Raw genomic sequence first — 23,692 nt, forward strand, 5'->3', positions numbered from 1 at the left:
GTTTCCCTGACAGGCCCCCCTCCAAGCCGGGAGAGCGCGGTCAGGTGGTGTCCGCATCCTGTAACTTCTTTCCTGTCCTCGGGGAGGGAGGTCCACGCTGGCCTTTGCTCTTTGTCCCCGGGGACAGAGCCACTGTCAAGGCTCAGAGGCCTCTGCTGAACTTGACTCTGTTGAGAAGAGATGGACTGAAGGATGTTGAGGCCCACTGTCCTGCTTGGTCACTCCTCCCAGGAGTCTGTGGTTTCCAATCAGAGGGTCACGAGCTCAGAATAAAACTTTGTACCATCCCCTGGGACCTTGGGGACCAGGAAGGCTCTAATTTTCCTTCTAGTGGAGAGCTCAGCTTTGAACAAAATAGCCAACACCTATTCCTGGAGGCCCAGCCCCAGACTGGACCTGAAGAACTCACAGAGGTCCAAATCCTGGACCCTGAGAGGCTCACAGCCAAGTCGGGACTGGCTTAGATCAGTGTTGTAGAAAGAGCTCAGGGCTAGAGTTCAGAAACCTATGTTCATTCTTGCCCCAACTTTGCCTGTAACTGTCTTTGAGGACAATCTGTGAACAGGGGCAAGAGCAGGGGTCTGAAGGAGGGCAGGTAACCAAAAAAGACTTCATTGAGGAGGTGGACTTCATTCCTCCCTTAGGCCAGGTCCTCATTCTCTCCTGGCCAGACTGAGGCAGCAGCCTCTACAGGCCTCCCTGCCTCCAGTCTCCTCGGCAAGGTCCGTCCACAGCGCTGCCAGGGTGGAACTCTCTGTAGGTCTGCTCCCACCCCTGTCCTGCTCACCGCTCCTCAGGGGACCATGAGGTAAAGAGAGGTGCCTTCATCTGCCCTTCCAGACCCTCCCACCAGCCCCACCCTCTATGAGAGCCTTTCCTGTAAACCCTGGAGGTGCTGGTCTCAGTCGCCAGAGGAGGGGTAGGCAGCCGTCCTCAGTGATGGACTTTTATGGGGGTTATCAGAATCTCTGCTGTAGGCGCGGGGCTTCAGTAGTTGTGGCTCGCGGGCTCTAGAGCACAGGCTCAGTAGTTGTGGCTCACAGGCTCTAGAGCTCAGGCTCAGGAGTTGTGGCACACGGGCTTATTTGCTCCGTGGCATGTGGGATCTTCCCAGACCAGGGCTCGAACCCGTGTCCCCTGCATTGGCAGGCGGATTCTTAACCACTGCGCCACCAGGGAAGCCAAGGGCCAGGCCCTTGGGCCCCATTTCTCAGCTGAAGAGATGGAGCATCAAGGAGACGCAGGGATGCTGAGTGGGATTCAAAACCTGGTGGCCCCAGACCAACCAAATTCGGCCTGATTCTAGCCACGCCTGCCTGCCTCTGGGCACGCAGCTCGTGCAAGACCACGCGCAGGACCCCACTGCTGAAAGTGGGTGCTTCTGAGATTTACTCACATCACCCCCAAAGGGGGAGTGGATGTGGAGCTTTGGGAATCTAAAGCAAGGCTCTCAGCCTCCTCACTGTTGACATTTGGGGCTGGATAATTCTTTGCTGTGGGGTCTGTCCTGTGCATTATAGGATGTTTAGCAGCGTCCCTGGCCCCTTCCCACTAGGTGCCAGTAAAAACCTTCCCCTCCCAGCTGTGACAACCAAAAGTGTCCCCCAGACATTGCCAAACGTCTTCTGGAGCGTGGAGGCATCCCAGCTGAGAGCCACTGGTCTAAAGGTGTCATACACCCGAAACGTCCCTGAGGTCTCCGTCTTCCTTCAGAATGCACAATTATTTTATGTTCAGCTTCATAGTATATTATATTCATTTTACTATAAAATGTTTTGCTCCCAAGTCTTTGAGTAAAATTGATGTCCTGGGAAGATGTTTGTCCCATGGGTCTCTTGACCCTGCGATGCATTATATGGACATAGTGTGTGATTGTGGCCGTCCATGAAGCAGGCTGGACCGTGTGCCAGCAGGGGCGAGAGGAGAGCTGGAGGGTGCGAGGAGCGGGGTGGGGGTGTTCTCTGCAGGCCTATGCAGAGGGGCTGGTGGCCCAGGGCCCTTGCCTGGGAGAAGCCTTTACCCGGCACTGTTGTCCATAGAGCTGTGCATAGCTGGACCTCATCCTCTGTCCTCCTCTCACCAGGGACTACTTTATCATCTGCCCCGTGATCGACATGGCCAGACACTGGGCAAGGAGAGCCCAAGGAAACGTCTTCATGTATCACGCTCCTGAAAGCTACGGCCACAGCAGGTAAGGTGGCTGCGTGGCCACAGCGGGTGTTGGCACACAAAGAGAATCTGGCAGAGGGTCCCTGTCACTTCTGTGATCCACAGGGCAGCAGAGAAAAGAGGGCAGGACCATCATACAAGTCCTGGTTCAGTGACATGGGACGCGTCACTTAACTTTTCTGAGTCTCAGTTTTATCATCTGAAAAATGGGTAGAATAGTAATCACCACTTTATCTCACAGCATTGTAGGAAGAGCAAGTAAAATAAAAGATATAGAAAGCAGTTTGGAATTGCAACATTAGATATTCACTGATTGACCTGGCTTGGGGGGAGGAGCCATCTTTATTAATCCTACCTGTTTATGTCTCTAAAAACTGAACACTTAGCTTAACTTAAGAAAATGACTTTCCAAGGTATAAAAAGATTTCTTTTGCAAGGAGTTTTATTTACCCCTAATTTATATACCCTTCTAACTTCCAGAATAAGTTCAATGTATCTTATAATAAAAGTCTCAAGTGCAATAAAATTATCAAAATGGAAAAGAAAAATAAGAGGTACAAGTAAAAGAAAACCAATGATAAAGGAAGGGGCAACCAGTGGGCCCAGAATGTGATCCTGAGTTTCCCAGAAGTCAAAGAAAAGATTTAAAAGTAAAGAAGAAAAGGACAAAGGTTCGGTTTTCATAGCGCCATCAGCTAAACAAAGGAACAGAGAGGGGTGGTGTCATAAGACATATTTGGTCTCGGCCAGTGGGAGGGCAAAGCAACGTGCATCGCTGGGGCACAAGGTTTCCAGGGCATTGGAGGGAGGACTGAGGCCACATGTTCTACTTCTTCGTGACCTTACCGTCCTTCACCTGAGCTCCTCACCTGAGCTCCTCACCTGAGCTCCTCACCTGTTCTGGAAAACCCCAGGTCCCTCCAGTGCTGGGCCAGTAACTTCCCACATAGTCAGATGTGATTCCCACAAATGACATCAGATTAGCCACTTCACACTGGAGCTCCTTTGGTAACAGAATGTCAGGGGGTTAGGTGTCACAAGATGCCAGAGTGTGTTGCTTCATTTCATACGAGAGTCTGAAGCCAGGACATATGGAGCAAGGACATCCATCGCCCATGTCCATGGTCTGTTTGGGCCGCAGGGAGACTGGGTGTAAGAAAGTCAACTTTTTTGGGGGGGCTGTGTTGGGTCTTTGTTGCTGGATGTGGACTTTCTCTAGTTGCGGTGAGCAGGGGTTACTCTTCGTTGCGGTGCGCAGGCTTCTCATTGCGGTGGCTTCTCTTATTGCAGAGCACGGACTCTAGGCCTGCGGGGTTCAGTAGTTGCAGCGTGCGGGCTCAGTAGTTGCAGCACGCAGGCCCTAGAGCTCACGGGTTTCGGTAGTTGCAGCACATGGGCCCAGTAGTTGTGGCACGCGGGCTCTAGAGTGCAGGCTCAGTAGCTGTGGTGCACAGGCTTAGTTGCTCTGCAGCATGTGGGATCTTCCCGGACCAGGGATCGAACCCGTGTCTCCTGCATTGGCAGGTGGATTCTTAACCACAGCGCCATCAGGGAAGTCCCGAAAGTGAACTTCAGAGCTGAAGGATGAGCTCCACTACTTGCCAGCTGTGCAATCTTAGGCAGGCTCCTTTGCCTCTCTGATCTTCAGTTTCCTCATCTACAAAATGAGACTAATAGTTTCCTCTCACTGAGTCGGTGTTAATAATATCTGGATTATAAATTATGCCGCTTTAACCTGTGTTGCTTTGCAACAGCATTAAGGGACATCTTACAAACATACACGATTTCTTATTATAATTGGCAACATCCCTATAGTAGGTTGAATAATGGTCACCTGAAGATACCAGGTCCTAACCCCTGGAACCTGTAAATGTTACCTTATAAGGAAAAGGGGGCCTGCAGATGTGATTAAGTTAGGGATCTTGACGTGGGAAAACTATCCTGAATTTTCCCAGTGGGTCCTAAATGCATTCACAAGTGTCCTTATAAGAGAGAGCAGAGAGAGATTTGCTACACATAGAAGAGGAGGCAACGTGACCACAGAGGCAGAGATTGGAGTGATGCACCCACAAGCAAGAAATGCCAGCACCCACCAGAGGTGGAGGAAAGAGGAGTGGCTTCTTCCCTAGAGCCTCCAGAGGGGGCCTGGCCCTGCCCACACCTGGGGTTTGGCTCAGTGAAACCGATTTTGGACTCCTGGTCTCCAGAACTATGAGACAGTAAATTTCTGTTGCTATAAAGTCACCAAAGTTTGTGGTAATTTGTTACAGGAGCCATGAGAAACTAATACAGGCCCCCAAACATTTTTCCTAAACAAGCACTCTTTACCTGGTTTCCCCCAACGGGTTATTCAGTTTATAACACTTCACGGAACATCCATCTTTATGAGGCCAGCGGTGTTGAAAAGAGCATCTCTGTGTTACAGATAAAGAGTCTGAGGTTCAAGGATCTCCACGTGATTTCCCCGAGGACAAGCAGCAGTCGGTTATACAGCAGTGACCTACTCATAGCTTCTCCGAGCCCCAGAATTCTCTTTCCACTAAAACACGCGGTCTCTCTGCTTAGAACTATTTATAATTCCAACTTGATTTACTTCCTAGATTCAAGCAACTGCCTCCAGGTTGTGGGAAGGGAAGTAAATGCCAGGCTAGGGCTCTGGTGAGAAGGCATTCGGGAGAGAAGGAATGGTGAGAAGAGCCGAGGGTTTGGACAGAGATGAAGGGAGGGCTCGTAATCCCGTGGCCACCACGCCCAGGAGGCCGGACCACATGCCGGGAGGCCAGGCATGGGAAGCCATCCGCAGAGTGCTCCCCGGTGCCAGGGCTCTCAGGAGTTCACGCCCAGAGCGCGAGTTCTTCAGGCTGGTTCTCCGCCTTCCCCTCTTTTACGGCAGAGATTGTAGCAGAAGCCGCAATTCTCCGGCAGCAAGTCCCTCAAAAGCCTTCAACATGTGCATACACCTTGGAACTCCAAAAGTTCCAAGTGGCAAAAAAATAAGGACTGCACCTGTTATATGAGGACAAAAGCAACCAAAACGTAACGTAGCAAAAGGATCCATATGATTCCAACCAGCATCAGTAATGCTTTGAGCCCACCTGTGTTTGGTTCCTAGGGCTGCTGTAACAGAGTACCATACCCTGGCGGGTTTAGAACAACAGGTATCGTCTCACCGTTACGGAGGCCGGGAGTCTGAAATCAAGGTGTCGGCATGGCCGCGCTCCCTCTGGAGCCTCTAGAGGACGATCTGCTCCAGGCACCCCATGCCCCAGCTTCTGGAGGCCTCAGGCATTCCTTGGCTTGCAGACAACATCTTTCCACTGTGTGTCTGTGTGCAAATTTCTCCTTTTTATAAGGACACCAGTCAGACTGGATTAAGGCCCACCGCAATGACCTCATTTTAACTTGCTTATCTCTGCAAATACCCTATTCCCAAAGAAGGTCATATTCTGAGGTCCTAGAGGTCAGGGTTCCGGCATATCTTTTAAGGGGGACAGAGTTCAACCCAAAGCACCACCCTTCTCTCTAACGTGGCAGCCCTGCTGGGGAGGCTCCCGAGGGGCAAGGGTGCAAAGCAGGCTGTTCTGGACCTGGGATCGGGGTGGTTCCCGGAGGAGCAGCCCTTGAACAGAATCCAAACCACATCCTCAGTCTCTTGTGGCCAGTTTGGGTTTCTCTGTTGCTGAAAAGCATCCTCACGCCCCTCTGGGGACCCACAGACAGGCTGCCACTGCGCTGATCCACAGAACCTTCCTTGAAAGGAAGCCACGCCCGTGCATCAGAACCACACAAAGTGCCTCCCGGGTCACCTCAGGGCCTAGAGACCCTCCTGGCACAGAGGAGGTATAGTAGGTGCTCAGGAAATCATGCTGAAGGACAGAAGCTGATCCAACTACCTCAGTTGACAGGTGGGAAAGGGTCTCTTCCACTCTAGTTTACAGGCTCCTTGGGGCTCGGTTTTGCTATCTGCAAAATGGGAGTAAGGAGGTGGGACAGGTCAGGAGTACTGATTCTTCACTGGGCTCTGTGGACCCGGGGGAGGAGGAGAGCGAGATGGAGGGTCCGAGCTTCCCAGCCCCTTTCTCTCTACTTCATAACTGAGCTTCAAGTAAAATTTCAAGGTCATTCAGTTTACAGAGATATGAAAAATGTCTGGGCTCAGTCACCTTTCAGACACCTTCTGACTCTGACATTTTATCAGTTTGGGAGGAAAGAGACACTCAGAGCCACTGAAACATTTTACAGGCAGAGAAGTTGCCAACAGTACAAAGGCAGAAAGTGTCCTGGGTAGAGCAGCGACTCTGGGCCAACTGCTTTGTTAGAAAGCTGTCTTGACTCTTATTAGCTCAGGGACCTAAGGCAAGTCACTTAACCTCCTTGGTGACAGTTTCTTCAACTGAAAATGGGAAGAAGAATAATCGTACCTACTTCAGAGGGTTATTGTGCTCATTTGTGTGTAGAACGGGGCCTGGCAAACAAAGCGGTAAGAGTGTGTCATTGTTCTCGTCCATCAGAACACGTTCTTGACATCTTTCTGGGCATATATCATCTGTCCCCACCACGACCATAATATGGTGCCATCTATATAGTAGATACTTGAATCAATGAATGAATCATAGAAACTAACCCATTGTTGGCAAGTTTATCTTTTCTGCTCGAAAAGACATCTCTCTCACTCTGCCCTGGAGCTGTCACACTCTCATTTATTTCTGGCTGAAATCTACAGACTTAAAATATATGCGCGTGCCTTATGGTTTCAGCCATCTGTCTGTGAGCATATATTAGCTTTCCTGGCATAGCTAGTGAACAAAACACAATAAATTACCACTTTCTTGCAGACTCTTGTTAATTGATCACAGCATTGCATGCTCACCTGGATTATGTAGATGAGATTTGCATCTCTGAAATTGAGGGCCAACTTTTGTGAGGAAAGCATAAGTGTAACGGATGGGGGAGGAGACAAAAAAAGGAAAATCTACAGTGTGAGAAGAAGGTGCAATTTTAAGATCCAGATTCAAAGAATCATAGACTATGTAAGATGATTTCATCCAACTCATTTTACAGATAAAGAAACAAACGCCCAGAGAAGACTGGAATTATGTCCCAGTCACAGAGTCGTAAGCGGCAGTCTGGACTCAAAGCCTGCCTCCTGCCCTTTCTCCAGTTTTCTTTCAATTGCACCCACTTCAACCCAAAGCCTCTGAGTGCCTGCCATGGCTAGGTCCACCTGCTAGCTGTGCGACTTTGGACAAGTTGCTTAACCTCTCTGAGCCTCCATGCATCTTTATCTATCCAAGGGGAGAGTAATAGTGCATGTCCCACAGGGCTGCTGGAAGGGTTCAGGGGTGCAGTGTCTGCATCTAGGGGGTGTGTGTGGGTGTGTGTATGTGTTTGTACACACCACAATGCCTGGCAGCTTTGCTCACCAAGACTATTGACACGAGGACAAAGCTTAGCAGCTTTCTTTGCTCAGTTCTGCTCACTGGGGAGACTTTGAGCCAGTTTCCTCCATGGCTCCCATCTATAACCCGCTGTTTCATGAAGAGGGATTTTCAATGATGACTATAATCCAGGGTTTCTCAACTTGGACACTGTTGACCTTTCAGGCTGGATAACTCTTTGCCGTGGAGGGCTGTCCTGTGCGTTCTGTGCTGTTTAGCGGCATCTCTGGCCTCCACCCACTCAATACCAGAAGCACCTTCCCAGTTGTGACAATTGAAAATGTCTCCAGGCAAGGCCACTGTCCCTTGGGGCCCAAAATGGTCCTCTGTTGGTAAGCACTGCTGGCATCCCTTAAAATGGGAGTTATCACTAACACCACCTGGAGAGAAGGTGTGACCCCTTTCCCAGATCTTATCCCTGAATCAACACAAGATCCCCCCGCCACCAGATACCGTCCCTGGTCCCACGGACCCCCGGGCAGACCACAGCACACCACGAACCGGAGCATCTGGCTCTTCTGTTACAGAGCTCACCTGGAAGGCTGGCAGGTTGTCTCCCGTGGTCACACCAAGCAGGACCCTGGCCTGCTGTCCGCTCCTAGGTCTGAGGCCGTGGGCGTCCTCTCTCCTGCCCAGCTGTGTCTAGGCGCCACCTCCCACGCTCTGCTGGGACTCTGTCCTCCCTCCCGGCATCGCCATCTTGTCGATTACAGTTGATGTCTTTCTCTCTAACCAGCTCCTCCCAAAGGACACTCTCGCCCAAGTGTCTTCCTAGGAGGGACCCCCATTGTGTACTCTGCCACTCACGAGCCACGGGCTCCAAGACCCTGTGGCCAGCCCAGGTTTGGGGGATCCCCCCTCCAGCACACCTGCAGGAGCCAGGCCCCAGCAAGTGTAGGAGGGAGCACTGATGTATTCTCTGGTGTTGCCGGTCCTTAGGGGGCTTATCCTGGCTCTGTCTCTCACTTTGAGCCTCTGGCAAGTGACGACGTCTCTGAGCTTTGGTTTCCTCATCCATAGATGGAGCTAATAATAGTACACTTATAGGAGTGTGTCGGGATCAAATAAGACAAAACATGCAAACGGCCTAGCTAGCTGGCTGGCATAAAGTTGGCACTCAGTAGGTGCTACTAATACTGCTTAATGTATTATGCTGGGAGAACCCACGTTGGAATGAACAAGATCCAGGAAGAAAGCAACCACGGAAGAAGTGGTTTTTGTGTACTAGCTCCTGAAAGAGTTGCTGTGGCCACTTCAGAGGGGAGATGGGGGCCCATCATCTTAAGATTCCTGGGGGTGGCACCAGTTCATCGTGTCCCATGGAAATTCACCTCGGGGCTGTGTGTGAGCCATCATGCTTGAATTATGTGCTGTGTTCAGGTCCTTATTCCAAAGTCCTTCATCCCCAGAGTCCTGAGATGTCATTCCCATGCCTCAGCGGTGCAGAGGCATTTTAGAGAGATGAGACTTGACTTTGAATGGGCAGTGGGGTAGGGCTCTTGGGATTAAACACCTACCCAGGCTCCATGTAGGATGTTGGACCATTCTTTAATTTTGGGAAAAGCAGTTCAGTGTAGTGAAAGAACACATCCTTGGAGGTTAAACCAGCTAGGGTGTTAATCCCATTTCTTCCATTTGTTAGCTGTCTGCGTTTGAGCAAGTTCCTTCACCTTAGTTTCCTCACCTAGAAAATAGGTGCAGTTACATCTACTTCACAGTGTGAAGATTCAAATCAATGTACATTAAATACTTGGCATGTTGTAGATGGCCAATATTTGGGTTATTTTCCTTTTAGGAAAACTAAGCTTCTGAGAAGAAAAATGATCAGAATGACTAAAGAGGCAGTAATGTTCCTCCTTCACAAGTTGTCCCAACCCTGGAAAAACAAAGGCATCAATTCCAGACTCAAGATATTTTGCACACCACTGCATTGGCATTCTAGATGTTTCTGTGCATTCCAGGGGCCTTTAACATTCCAGATTCAAAATATTGTGTTTTTAGTTGACTGTCTTGGTGAATTAGTTGGAATTAGCAAACCAAAGCAACTATTAAGTGGTTGAATTCTTGAACTGGGTCCATTGGCCTGGCTACATCCTGTGTGATTAACAAGATTATTTCCCAGTAAAGATGGAAGTAAATCATTTTCTGAGACTGAAGCCAAATTCATGATGTATAAGGGCTTGTGCTATATATCCTCTTCAACACTGATTCGACAAATAATTACTGGCTTCTATGCCCCAGATTCTCTGAGGTGGAGATCCTAGAGATGGAGCAGCTGGTAAGACAGAGAAGGGCTACCATCTTGAGACTAACACTGTAGTCAGGGGGTGGGCTGATGAGGGTCTAGGGCTAGGGGGCAAAGAACAGACAATACGCAAATAAATATGTAGAGTAAATTCAGATAACTGCCCTAGGAAGGAGAAAGGGAAAGGGATTGACATGTTTGAGGATAAAGAAGGACAGAGAGCTGGAGTTTATTGAAGAGGAGGAGAATAGTTGGAGATATGGGGAAAAAAGACAGGGTCTTGCAGTTCACATAAGAGTTTGTAAGCTGTGGCAAGCAAAGAGATAGTATTTTATCTGAGTATGATGGAAAGTCATTGGAGATTTTTAAGACAGGTTATATAGAATGCACCTTGGTCTTTTCTCTCACACTCATAACACAACTCACTAAAAACCAGATTTTTAATTGAATGTAGAATAGAAACCCTGTTTTCCAATATGATGGTCATCTAGTTAATCAAAAAAATCAATTAAAGTGGGAACTTATGACTAATGAATATACCTTAAACATTTAATTTTCACTCTAAGCGTACAAACGTGCATTTACTTGCCATTCTTCTCGTGCAGGGTCAAAAGTTTGAGTAGGAAAATGTGGTTTGGAGTTCTCCCTTTGAAATTTGTGCAAACCCATAACCATAATGCAAGCTCTATGATGTCCACTTTTGGTTTCTTGAAAGTGGGGCATCCACGTGATATGTAATGCATTTAATTAAGCTCTATGCTTACAAGGAGAACTAACTGGCACAGACAGCTCAGTGATGAACACAGTTGGCTCTTGGTAAACATCTAACTTCCTGGTGAGAGTAGATGTGTTGGACCAGGAAACTTCAGCCTTTTCTGAGCAACGGTTTTTACGTCTCATATAGAGAATAAAATGTCCAGGTTAATCCAGCAAGTCCGCTGAAAGCTTCGCCTGATTTGCCAAACCATATATCATCCAGCTGTGCTGGGCTTTAGGGAGTTATGGAAATATTGCAAGTATTTCATCTGGGGCCGGGGATGGGATTGTATTATTTAAAGTATTGCGTAGCGAATCTCTTTGTAAAATGCAAGCCAAAGCATATAATTACTTCTTGATTAATCCCTAGGCAGCATCTGAACTTTTGCATATTAGATTTGCCCAAAGAGAAGTACGCTGGTAAACTCCTGTTTGTAAGTTATTTAGCAATCCCTCAAAAAAAAAAAAAAAAAGAAAAAATCCTGGGAAGCAGAAGGGCTTTTATTCCTCCGTGTTCCCTAATTTCTTTTGGAGGAAGTTATCTAGAGATGCTGGCTAAAGATTTAAAAAAAGGAGTATATTTTATGGGGATGAGGTCAACAAACTTCCTCTTTCAGACAGAACAACAAGGATAGAAATCTCTGGGACAGCAGACTCTCAAATCAATCCAGTGAGGTGGGGTGGAGCAATGGGCCCCAGCCAACAGCCTCTTCAACCCCTGGAAGGTGAACATGGGGCCGGTTTATGTCAAGAAAGATCCTACCCAGTCCCTCTCCTCACCCTGCTCCCCAGCTCAGGTCACTGTGTCAGCAGGGCCCAGGGTCAAGTGCGTTCCTCTGGGGACACCATCTCAGTTGTGCTCCCTAACGAGCCCCAGTGTCCATGCGTGATGCCTCTTATACTGGAAGCAGAGCTCAGGTCAGGAGCTTGTACATGAATAGTCTCTGAAAGGTGGCTTTGGCTTTTGACTTGCTAGAATGCAGACTGAGCTGCCCTGCACATTCATACCAGCAGACTTAAGCCTGACAGGTAAGGTCGGGGGACAATCTGTAAAAAGAACCAAACTTCTATCTCTCCTGGATAATTGCAGCCACCCTGTGATTTCTCAGTTCTAAGCTTTCTTCCCAGCCCACTCCAGCAATCGTTCCAAAAGAGATGCAGCTTGTGACTGGCTTGTGTAGAAACTGCCAATGTCCTCTATCCCTTAAGATGTGGCCCTCAGTTCCTCTGGCCTCAGTCCTCATGCCTTTCACAGGACCGGAGCCTAAAGACCTTAGCGAGCATGCACTTGAGTGGTTCCCAAACTTTTGATTTTCCTGGATCAGGAAAAACTCCAATTTCATTTTTCAGCGTGATGCACTTCTCACAATACACGAGGCCCAGAGCACTGGAGACTCCGTCACCTGCCGCCATAGCTCCCCGTTCTGCCTCCGCCCCTCTGTGCCAGGCCACACCTCCCACCCCATCCTCCGTACGAAGCGCAGAACCCCGTCTGTGATTCACACACCCCGAGTCTCTGCCCGGACACCCGTCCACACTTCACCCACTCCTAGAGACCTCCACTCACCTTTCAAGGCACACATCAACCATAATTTCTCCTTTCTGACTTTCTACAAACTCCTCTCCATTCCCTTGCCTGAAACAAGTAGTATAGCTTTTCTCTCTCTTTTTATGAAGTTTGTAAGCAATTCTATCATTTGATATCTATTTATCTATCATGCAACCCACAGAATTTTATTTTTTTAATGTTGGCTTCTTTGCATTTCCTGTTAGACTGTGAGCTCCCTGATGGAGGGCAGACTTATTCCTCTTTTCCCCCAGCACCTATTCAGAGCACGGTGCACAGTAGGCATTTGGCAAATATGACTCAGGTACAGTCCTGCCCCGACAGGCAGTGTTTTGCCACTGTCCTCACTGAACGGTATTCACATCCTGAAACCGAAGCACACACTCAGTTATCCCCCGGGCTGTGTGGCTGCTCAGTTCTTCCCGCACTCTGGCTAAAGGTACCGTCACCAGCACCAGCAACAGTAGCTCTTGCTTGGATGGCAATTTTTAGTTTTTAGAGAGATTTCCATCCACCATCAGTCTGTGAGGATCTGGTGATACCACGGGGGAGGCTGAACAGGGATGATCAGACCCATTTCACAGGTAGAGCAGCCGAGAGTCAGTGGTGGAAGTGGGGTTTGAGCCAAGCTCACCCAGCCTGGGCAGGGAGCTTTCCTAGACCCCACGTCCACATGGGACGATGGGAAGATCCAGAGCTGGTCTGAGATAGGATGAGTGACTATCAGGTTAGGGAAGGATGATGGGAAGACTATTATCAAAGACAGCAAATGACACCGAAAAGCTAAATAAAAGCAGTGTGACCATATACCCACATGAGTGCCACAAGTCTGGGCATATGACGTATCAGTGATCAAATCCAGCACAGAGCCAAGAAGCCAAATCAATAGGCATGAACTGTCTGCCTCAACCTGCAGCACTGCAGCCATTCAGCTAGCGAGTTTCTCCTTTTACCTCGTCAGTCCCTGGAGTGTCCTTCCATGTCTCCCTCTGCTGACACTGAATCCAAATCCCTCTTCTTCCTCCAGAGGGTCAGGGACTCTCAGCCCAGACTCACTGAGGCCTTGGTGCTCCGATCCCATATGCCCTCTTCCAAGGCTCCCACTGCCTGCCCCTCCTCCAGATGTCTGCCTTCAGCAGCTTGAAATAACTCTAGCATCCTGATAAAGATCAGCCCTGCTAAGGAAAAAACAAAGCAGCAGTCCTCATGCGCAACAAGCTCTCAAATTAAACAGATCAGATGGGCTGCAAGGCCAGGCCTTTCCCCAAAGCAGTGCTCTGTAAACTTTGGGTGGTGGGCTGGAGCCAGCTTGTGTATGCTCACAGGAGCCGGTGTGCACGTCTTTCCCCAACTTCATGTGCTATGACGTCACTTTGGTAGTTTGGCATTGTCTATGGTGGGAGACTGTGGAAACTGGCAAAAGCCAATCATTAAGCGTTTACCATCACACCATCGGCACAGATCTTCTTGAGAACGTGATGAAAACTATGAAGTTTCTCCCAAGAAAGATGCATATACACAGTGTCACAGCATGTTACACCTAATTTCAGGGAACTTGTGGTCCTCTGAAACCCTATAATGGACCCTCAAGTTAAAGACCCTTATTCCTAAGCTTTCTGATGGTTCTTATGGGGAAAAGAAAACAGGAATGAACATTGGAGCCAGATACTGAGCAAGAGATTTGAAAAATTTTGTTGCTAAACCTCATTCAATGTTTGGAAGCATGATTGTGTCACCATTTTACAGATGAGGAGAGTGAGGCTCAGAGAGGTTGTACACCTTCTCCAGGATTTCACAGCTTTACGTGATCTAGCCAGGATTTGAACTCTGTTCACTGCACCATTTGGAATGCAGCTTTCTTTGGAAGAAACAGTGGAAAAGGCCACTGTGGAAGGCAGGATATGGCCCCTCCAAATGTCCACACCCGAATCCCACCCAACATGTGAATATGTCCCCTTACGTAGCAAAGGGTCTTGGCAGATGGGATTAAGATTAAGGACCTTGACGTGGGAGATGATTCAGGATTACCCAGGTGGGCCTGATCTAACGATACGAGTTCCCCAAAGCAGGAGAGGGGCCAGAGGAGTGGGTCAGAGAGATGGGAAGAGAGAAGGTCTCTACTGACTGTTGATGGCTTTGAGGATAGAGAAAGAGGACCATGAACTGTGGCCTCTGGGAATGGCCTTCAGTTTACAGCCTGCGACAGAACGGGAACCTGGGTCCCTCCCCTCGGGGATCTGAATTCTGTCACACCCCCGATGAGCAGGAAACATTCTCCCGCAGCCACTCCCAAAGGAATGAAGCCCGCTGACCGCTTGATTTTGGCCCAGTGAGACCCATGCTGGACCTTTGAACTCCAGAGCCTGTGAGATAGTACATCTGTGTTGTTTTAAGCCCCTCAGTTTGTGGCATTTCTTAGGGGGCAGCAGTAGGAAAGGAATAGAGTCACTTTCTCTACAGGGCCTTCCGAGACGTTTCCCTTCCACACACTGTAGGGGAGGAGAGGTTCCGGGGGTCGGGGCAGCGGGGGGAGGGGCCGACCCCTGCAACTCCGGGCTCCCCTGGTTCCTACGCAGCCACTGAGACACACAGACCTCAGCCAGCGCAGTGGTGGTAGTGGTGCCGGTGGACGACCCCATGCAACAAGGCCAAGAGGACAGCGGGCCTTGGAATCCAGACCTGGTCCTGGCATCGCCGCTGAGTTTCAGGGCCTTGGGAGGAAAATGGCCTCTGGGAGCCTCAGTTTCCTCCAGTGTAAAACTCCATGAATCATTCCAATACCACCTACTCACGGGGACCTTGAGACAATCAAGGCAACAGTGATTTGTAACTACCAAGCGTGGGTATTAGTGAGAGATTTTTTATCGCCCTTCTTACAGTGTCTATCTTCCTGGCATGTTTTTGTCCTGTGTTCCTTTTCCTTTTATGGATCTTAAAACACCACTGAGAATTTGGGGCATTAATACCCAAATTAATGGGTATTTGGTCCTCAGTGCTGCACCCGCAGAGGTAGAGTAGACAGAGACAGGGTTTGGGGGCTGGAAAACAGCTTCCGATCCTGGCTCTCCCGTGTCACTTCACCTTTCTGAGCCTTGGGTCATTGCCTGGAAACGATGCAGATGATACCCTTTACTTCCTGGCTGGTCCTGAAAGTTGCTGATCAAACACCAGCCACAGTCCCTGGCACATCTCGGGCGCTCAGGAAACAGCAGCTCTGAACAGGCGCTCAGGAGGGCTGGCCGCTGAGCAGGCCAGCTTGGCGGCCGCAGACTCTGGGCTCTTGTCTGAGCTTGACCAGAGCTGGACAAAGGACTTGGCTCTTCGGGTCCCAGGACCTATAAGTTCTGATGCCACTGCCTCTTCCTGCTTCCTGCTCAGGAATGAAATAAAACTTACAGCTGCTCTAAGAGGGTCGGGGTACCTGACAGCAGTTGCAAAGAGACATCACCCTTTGGGGCTGTTATTCTCTCCATCCTGACCGAGTGCTGTTCGTCCTGTGCGGCTCACACTGTCTCGTGTTCCTTCTATGATGCCTTCCAGTGGAGGTGCCCGATATTCACACATAATAACCATAATCACAGTAGTTCCTGGCATTTGTGAAACACTTGTTTTAATAGCTTCCACGTGCAATGGTTGCTCTGGTCTGTATCTCACAATGTAGAAACTAAGCCTCAGAGAAGTCATCCAAAGTCATCCAATGACTCATCCAAAGTTACACGGGTGACAAGTGACAGAGCGGGGTCTCAGCTGAGTGACTCAGTGGTGTGTCGTTTCTTCTGTGCCCTGCTACTAGTCACATGTACACCTGCTGATAATTCTTATGATGAAAGGAGGAGCTCCAGCTCTCGAGCCCCTCAGAAGTCCCCAGGCTGGGCCAGGTGCCTGGCTTCCAGCTTCAGCCCCACGCCGGTGGGTCACCTCAGTTCCCAACATGAGCAGGCAAGGGATAGCAGAGAAGGCCCCCTCTTGGCTTGAAATGTTCCCCTTCACATCCCTAATCTTGAGGGCCCCCTTTCCCGTCTCTGGGGTCATCACAGTGAGTCACCCTGAGCCAGCGTCACACTGTCTATTCACACAACTTTGCATCTTGATTTAGAGTCGTTTAGCCTCTGTACAGATTGCCTTTACCTAGGAGCCACCTGGTCTGAGCCCTTCCCCAGGACATCTGTCCAGTGGGTATATCTGCCCATTACACCAGCGTGGATGAGAATCACTGATCGCCTGGCCAGAGACACTGCTGATACCTTACAGGTGGTTGATTACATCCGGAAGTATTTAGAATGATGGATGAGAAAGAAGTGGGCCAGGCTTTTAAGTACCTACTGCATACACCATCTTATTTCCAGCTTCACAACAACCCCGTGCAGTAGGTATTTTATACCCATTCCGTAGATGACGAAGCAGGGAATCAGGGAGGTCAAGTAATTTTCGAGAAGTCACGCAGCTTGAAATTGGAGGAGCCACGACCCGGGGACGGTGCCCCTGGGCCCCTCCAGGCCTTTGCTTAGCATCACACTCCCTAGCAACGTTCCTGACCCGACTCTGCTGCTCAAGTTACAGCGTGTCTCTGCGTAAGTCAGGAAACCTCTCTGAACTTTGTCTTCCTCGTCTGTAAGATTAGAGATTGGCTCTTGTGATAAATTAGGCCAATTACAAGGTCAGAGAACACAGTCGCCACAAAAGATCATGCTCATTTCTAATGCCAAGTGCAATTCGGGGGGGTTCCTCAAATCACCCTCTGGTCTGATAATTCACTAGAAAGACTCATAGACCTCACGGAAAGCTGCTGTACTCGTGGTTGAGGTCGTCACAGGGAAAGGATGCAGATTAAGATCAGACAAAGGAAGAGCGACATAGCGGCGGGCCTGGAGGGTTTCCACTCACGAGCTCCGCTGTCCTCTCCCCATGGAATCAGGAGGGGTCACCCTCTGGGCATTGACGTATGACGATGCACACACAGAGTGGTGCCGGCCAGGGAGGCTCCCCCAGACTTGGTGTTCAGAGGTTTGATTGGGACCCCGTTACATAGGCATGATTGACTGCCTCTGCGGTTGGTGTCAGCCTCCAGGTGGACTGTTACCATGTGACCCAAAGCCCCCCACCCTAAGTCACGTGGTTGGTCTTTGGCATGGCCGGCCCCTGCGCTGAGACTGCTGAGTGAGGCCACATTTACAGAAGGTCCAGCGTGGCCAGCCGCTGCCCTAAACAAAGACACTCGTATCACGTATGACATGGAGTACCTCCCAGACACCGGAGGGCAAAGGCCAGACTTCTCCTTGGGAAAAGCCAGATTCTCTACTACACAGCTGTAAAGTCCCTCCAGCTTTTCTCCCGGTGCTCACTCCCATGGCCCCCTGTACCACTGGACTGGTCACCCCAGTGCCAACTCAGTCCATTTAAACCACTCATCTGGCTTCCAAATCTTTATTCCCCCCTGTCTGCTGCATATTAGATATCCAGTTCAGCACAGCATATATATTATTGACCAGCTATGTGCCAGGCACTGTGTTAGAGTTGGTTCCATGGATGAATAGCAACCTTGAAGAGCTGGAAAGTATAAGCCATCTATGAACAAGGACTAGCACAGAGAAGGGGTTGAAAATGCAGCCTGTTTTGAACAAACAAATGTTCAATTGATACTCTAAGTATCATGGTTGGAATGTGGTCAAGAGAACATTCTCTTGGAAAATTGCTTACAAACTTACAGATGTTTCCAGGGAGTTAAGTGCTCAGCATTGGGTACACTTTAACCTATAGATTTGCCATGGATCTGCCCCAGTGGGGCCATTGGACTAAGGGCCAAGCAGAATCTCTACTAAACTAAGCACCAAACAGTAATCCTAAACATAAAGAGAGAAAAATCTTCACTGGGCAAAGAATATTGGGTTTCGGCTCATTTGGTTCTTCCAGCAGTTTATTATTCCTTTAACTTTTGCTCCTTCTTCTTTCCGTGTGTTTTCCCAGCTTGGAATTGCTGGCAGATGTTCGATATGCCTTTGGGCTTCCCTTCTACCCTGCCTACGAGGGGCAGTTTACTCTGGAGGAGAAAAGCCTTTCCCTGAAAATCATGCAGTATTTTTCCAACTTCATCCGATCCGGGTGAGTGGACCACGTGTGCCTGGAGGCTGTCCTGTGCATTCCCTCCCCTCATTCTGAACTCAAAGGCCACACTTTGCGTTGATGGACTCACCCTTTCCTCCCTACCACTGGTCTCCCCGGCTCAGCCTCCCCTTCTAGCCAAAATGACCTTTGCATAGATTAGTCTCGGCAAAGAAACATCCCAGTCATACACTCCCTTGTTCAGCCACATTTGATGGCTCTAGATCAGACTTTCTCACCCTCGGCACTGTTGACCCAGGGCTGGATAAGTCTTTGCGTGGGAACGTCCTGTGCATTGTAGGCTGTTTAGCAGTATCTCTGGCCTCTGCCCATGAGATGCTGGGAGCACCTCACCCCTGTACCGGTTGTGAGAACAAAAATATTTCAGATATTGCCAAATGGCCCCTGGAAAGCAAAATCACCCCAAGTTGAGAACCACTGTCTTAGATGATCAAATGAAGTTACGACACTCGAGACCCTTCCTTGTCTACCTCTGGCCTCCCCACACACCTCTATTCTAGCCCAGCTAGCATACTCACCCTTCCCACTTCCAGAACTGGTTCCTGCTTTCCACCCTGTGGTTTACCTGTCTCCCTTTACACCAGACGAGCAGTGCTCACCTAGCACGGCGCTCAGCCCCCTGGAAACTTCAAAGGGAAGTTGACCTTCAGAAGGAAGGTGGCCAACAGGTTTGCCCAGCTCCTGGCCCACCTTCCTGCACAGGCCTTGGGCAAACAAAGGCATTCCAGACACTGGCTGTGGTGTCCAGATAAAGGACACCAGGACTGAGAGAGACACGGTGACCTCTTGAGCATTCAGAGAGTCAGAAGGGCAGCACTAGGTCCTGCGTAACACTGCTGGGTCACGAACTCACATCTTTCCTCTTCCAGAAATGGCCTAAGAGCGATGAGTTAGGGCATCTGCAACTTTTGTTGTGTGTAATGCAGCTGTTAAGAGCACAGCCCTGGAATCAGATAGGGTGGGTTCAACTCCTGCTCTGACACCTAAAGATGTGTGACATGGTCCTCAGAGACCATGAGCAAGTGGGAAGTGGTCCCAGGTGATGAAAGGAGAGAGCAGTTTCCCTCATGGGGAACTTTCTTTCCTCATGGGGAACTTTCTTTCTTTCTTCTCATTTCCCCAGAAATCCCAACTACCCGCATGAGTTCTCCAGGAAAGCGCCTGGGTTTGCATCCCCCTGGCCTGACTTTGTCCCCCGTGATGGTGCCGAGAGCTACAAGGAGCTCAGTGTCCTGCTCCCCAATCGACAGGGCCTGAAAAAGGCCGACTGTTCCTTCTGGTCCAAGTACATCCAGTCTCTAAAGGCCTCAGCAGGTAGGGATCCAGGGCCACTGGGTTACTGGGATGCCATTGGCATTGCCCTTTCCTGTGAGGAACTCACAGTCTGCGGGGGTGGGGGGGGCTCCTCTTTGTCAAGGGCCTCCTGTTCTGATGGGAGATGGGAGGGGCACAGGGAGAAGACATTGGGGGGCCCGGGGTGGGGAGGGCTGGGCGGGTTCAGTAGGGAACCAATGGCAGCATTGGTGTGGGGAAAGAAGGCAGGGTCTTGAACCTCATGCCTGCTGCCCTTGGCAACTTGGACGAAACATCTTGGAGAGGGATTCCTAGCCAGGGGAGAAATGGGTATTTCACTGCTTCCTGTTGAAGAGAACTTCCTGTTGCAAAAGTGCTGAGAGGAAGTGAATCATAATGAGGGCACTGGTAATATAGAGATCAATGCAGTGCCCTAAGAAGCTTCCAGAAGAGTGGGGGAGTGAGTGACAGAACCCAGCGAATGTCCTTCAGCGTTTTGGGTGCCATGATGGAAGTCTACCCCCAAGCTAGTGAGACCCCAAAGGAGGGAGGACTCACATCTCCCCGGAAGGCTTCCTGGGGGAGGTGGTGCAGGGCTGAGGTTTTCAGCGTGACGGGAGCTCTTCACGTGGGGAGGGGAAGAGTGGAGCATTCAGCAGGAAAGCAACCTTGCCCAGCATACATTTTAGACTCTCAACTCTGCTTTTATCTTCTCAGTGGATGAACCCAAGTCCATTGTACCCTTAGCATGTCCCTAGAGCCAGGAGGTAAGTCTGGTGCCCCACCCCAGAAATGTCCCTCTGTAGGGCATTAGTAGGGAACTCCCATCAGAGGCTGGGGTCTCTTTGGTCCAAAGGGAAAGAGACGAGGGAGGATAGGTCCTGAGCCAGGTTAGACCAGCCTTGCCTCTCCTGTTTCAGATGAAGCTGAGGATGGGCCGTCAGCAGGGAGTGAAGAGGAGGACCAGCCGTTTGGCTCTGGGCTGACAGAAGACCTCCTGGGTCTCCCAGAGTTTGGCTCCAAGACCTACAGCAAGTGACCAGCCCCCGAGATCCACCCCCCGACCCTGGCAACCTCACCCCAGCTGCCACCCTGGACAACTTATTCTCCAACTTAGCCACTAACTTTCAATAAAGTGTCTACATGCAGAGACGCATCGGTGACTCAGATTTGTTAATTCAAGAAAATCCCTGGGAGATGCCGAACTATGTCTTAATAATCCTCCAGAGGTTTGAATCCCAGGCTGCTCTTTCCTTCCAGTAAATGTTGATGGAGCATCCTCTGTGCATCAGGCCCTGCTGGGTGCTGGGGAGGCAAGGACCCTGCCCTCTAGAAGGAGAGAGAGGCAGGTAAACCGTGAGCCAGGGAATGGGGATCCATCAAGGGCAGGCCCCAGAGTGACACAGCCTCACCTGTGTGTTAGAAAGAGTTCTCTTGTGAAGGTTCCAGAATGGAGGTAGGAGACCAACTCGGGCTGGGACAATTTTCTGAGTGAGAAACAGTGTGGTCTGGAAGGAGGCAGTGAGGGCAGAGATGGAGGGGTGGTCCAGATCCATGGACTCTTCAGGAAGTAGAATTGACCTGGTTGAGTGTGAGAGGGCGGAGGTGCAAGGATGCAGAATTATCACCCCAGCTACTGGCTGATTTGCATTCCCAGATAAGCACCTGATTTTATCATTCACCTCCTGAGGGACACATTTATAAAGGCAAATCTTCTGTTTAAAATTTCTTTCTTCCCCACCCCTACCCCCATTATACATACACACAATTAACCCAAAGTCAAAGCAGGTGGAGCCGCTTAACAGTCTGTCATTTACATGGCATGTCATAAAATGTGTTCACACGTCATTGCATTTGAACTCAGACCAAAGTCAGTGAATATTCATATGTTGGGACTATCACCCCCATTTTGCAGATATGGAAGGCGGAGCTCAGAAAGCCTTATGTTATGCCTAAATTCACACAGGGGCGAAGTGGAGGATAAGAGTTCAACTCAGGTCTCCTGACTTCTCTGTTTCCTCACTCTTTCTGGACTTCACATAAATCTATAGCCACATCATGTGTCCTGTAAAACCTATTTATATCACTGAAAACCCCAGGTAACCTCTAACCTACATTATAGGCTTTTTTTGTTCCATTTAGGTAAACAAAAACCCAACTACAATGCCTTAACTGAAGAATACTCCCAGAGGCAAATGGTCCCAAGGTTGATCAGTGGCTCAGTGATGCCATCAAGGACCCAGACACTTTGTAACCTTCCTCTTTGCTATCTTCAGCACATGGATGATGGCTCACTTCACTAACACAACATAGCTGCCACAGCTCCAGACATCACATCCCCTCCTGACAGCATCCCATGCTGGAAGCAAGCAGAGCAGGGTACCAAGGGCCTTGCCTTCAAGTGCCTCTTTCTTTTCTTGGAGGAAGATCTTTCCCAGTAATTTCTAGCCGATTTCCCTTTGCATCTCATTGGCCAGAATGGAATTGTGTCCCCACTTTTAGACCAGTCACTGACAGTGGGGAATGGACTTACCATGATCTGATGAGACCAGGCATGACTTATTCCCTAGAGTAGGAGATATTGCTGTCCCAACAAAGCTGGGTGAAGTTAGCAGAGATGAATGGAGACAGCTGTTGGGTAGGTAGCTGTCATTCTGCCACATAATCAATCTTTGCTCCCAAGACCAGGAGAGTTGGTCCCTCCCACCCATCCTTGGGGCCATTCTTGTTTGGCCTGGAGTTGGAGTTGGCCTGCAGCACCTCTACCTCTTCAGTACAGAGTAGGCTGTAAAATCAGGTGAGCATGAGTGCCCCCATGTCAGAGGCCATGGCCCTGGTGCTTCCTGGTACTTTTCATACAGGATCAGGCTCCAGGGCCTGGGGACTCAGACGGGGGCAGGGGACACAGCGCCGAGAGGCAGTGCTCTGCCTTCCCAGGCCTGTTTGGCTCTTTTCGGGGATCCAGAGGTCGGGGTGGATGAGATCTCTCTTTGTTTCCTGTGGCTGCCATACCACATTACCATAAAGGGTGAGGAGGGTGGTCTTAAGACAACAGTAATGAATGGTCTCAGTTCTGGAAGCCAGAATCCAACATGAAGATGTTGGCAGAGCCAGTGTCTCTAAGGCTCTGAGGGAGAATCCTTTTCACGCCCCTCCCTCAGCTTCTGGTGGCTGCTGGTGACCCGTGGGGTCCCACCAATCTCTCCTCCATCTTCTCACGGACTTCTCTGTATGTGTCAAATCTGCCTCTCCTGTCTCTTACAAGGACACCCTACATCCAAAATGATCTCATCTTGAAATCCGTAATTACAACTGCAAAGACCATATTTCCAAATAAATTTATATCCACAGGTACTTGGATGAAGACTTGGACCTGTCTTTTGGGGGGACACAATTCAACTCACTGCAGGATTCAAGACCTGGGGGGCCTGACACTGTGTCAGGGAGGGATGGGAGGGAGGCTGACGCCCGGGTGGCCCACCCAGGACTGCTCTGGGAGAGCCTTGAGCTCAGATTCCCGCCAGGGGAGAGAGAGGAGGTGGCCAGCGTGGACTTTGGGGTGAGGCTTCACGCGTCCAGAAGGCCCTGCTGGCACTGCTCTCCCCACAGCCCGGCCCTGACAAAACCAATAGCAGCATCACCGTTTTCTGAGGTCTCACACCCTATGCCAAGTTTTGTCCTATAAGCACTGTCTCATGTTCTTCCCCCAAATGAAATCCTGTTCTTGTGTTGCCATCAGGAAATGGGTGCTTGAAATTCTACCCCTGAACCTTTGTTCCCTTGGTTTCAACTACAGTCTGTCTCCAGTTAAAGTACCAATTCCCTCTGGAAGAAATGAAGGCTTCTCCTCTACCAGCACCTAGTGGGGGCTTTGAAATAAGATAGGCCTGAGTGCAGTGCCTGCTTCTGCAGGTGTTCACAGTAGGGCGGTGACTTGGAGTAATTCCTTGAGCCCAGTGGCTCCAGGCCTTGGCTGTTGGGTAGAATCACCTGAGTGCTTGTAGCAAATCCCAGCGCCCAGGTCACACCCCAGATGGATTAGATCAGAATCCCAGAGGGGTTGGGGTGGGGGGGGCATCAGGGGATTTCAATGCACAGTCAAGA

General features: G+C 49.9%; 2 protein-coding genes across 3 annotated transcripts in view; one reads left to right on the forward strand and one right to left on the reverse strand.

Annotated features, from left to right (window-relative positions):
• Positions 1–18,232, reverse strand: part of SLA (Src like adaptor) — a 92,787-nt gene extending 74,555 nt beyond the window's left edge. For both annotated transcript variants that reach the window (XM_082433871.1, XM_082433869.1), the window contains exon 1: positions 13,129–18,232. The gene's annotated coding sequence lies outside the window, so the exon portion shown is untranslated. The remainder of the gene's footprint in view (positions 1–13,128) is intronic.
• The window catches only part of TG (thyroglobulin), a 244,557-nt gene extending 223,821 nt beyond the window's left edge, over positions 1–20,736 (forward strand). The window contains exons 45-48 of the mRNA XM_082433766.1: positions 2,084–2,191; positions 18,140–18,274; positions 19,419–19,609; positions 20,509–20,736. Of these exons, the coding sequence (XP_082289892.1) occupies positions 2,084–2,191; positions 18,140–18,274; positions 19,419–19,609; positions 20,509–20,627 (553 nt within the window). The 3' untranslated portion in view covers positions 20,628–20,736. The remainder of the gene's footprint in view (positions 1–2,083; positions 2,192–18,139; positions 18,275–19,418; positions 19,610–20,508) is intronic.
• The last annotated feature ends 2,956 nt before the right edge of the window (positions 20,737–23,692 follow it).

Source organism: Balaenoptera physalus, assembly GCF_965194825.1.
Source record: "Balaenoptera physalus genome assembly, chromosome: 17".
Taxonomy (NCBI): domain Eukaryota; kingdom Metazoa; phylum Chordata; class Mammalia; order Artiodactyla; family Balaenopteridae; genus Balaenoptera; species Balaenoptera physalus.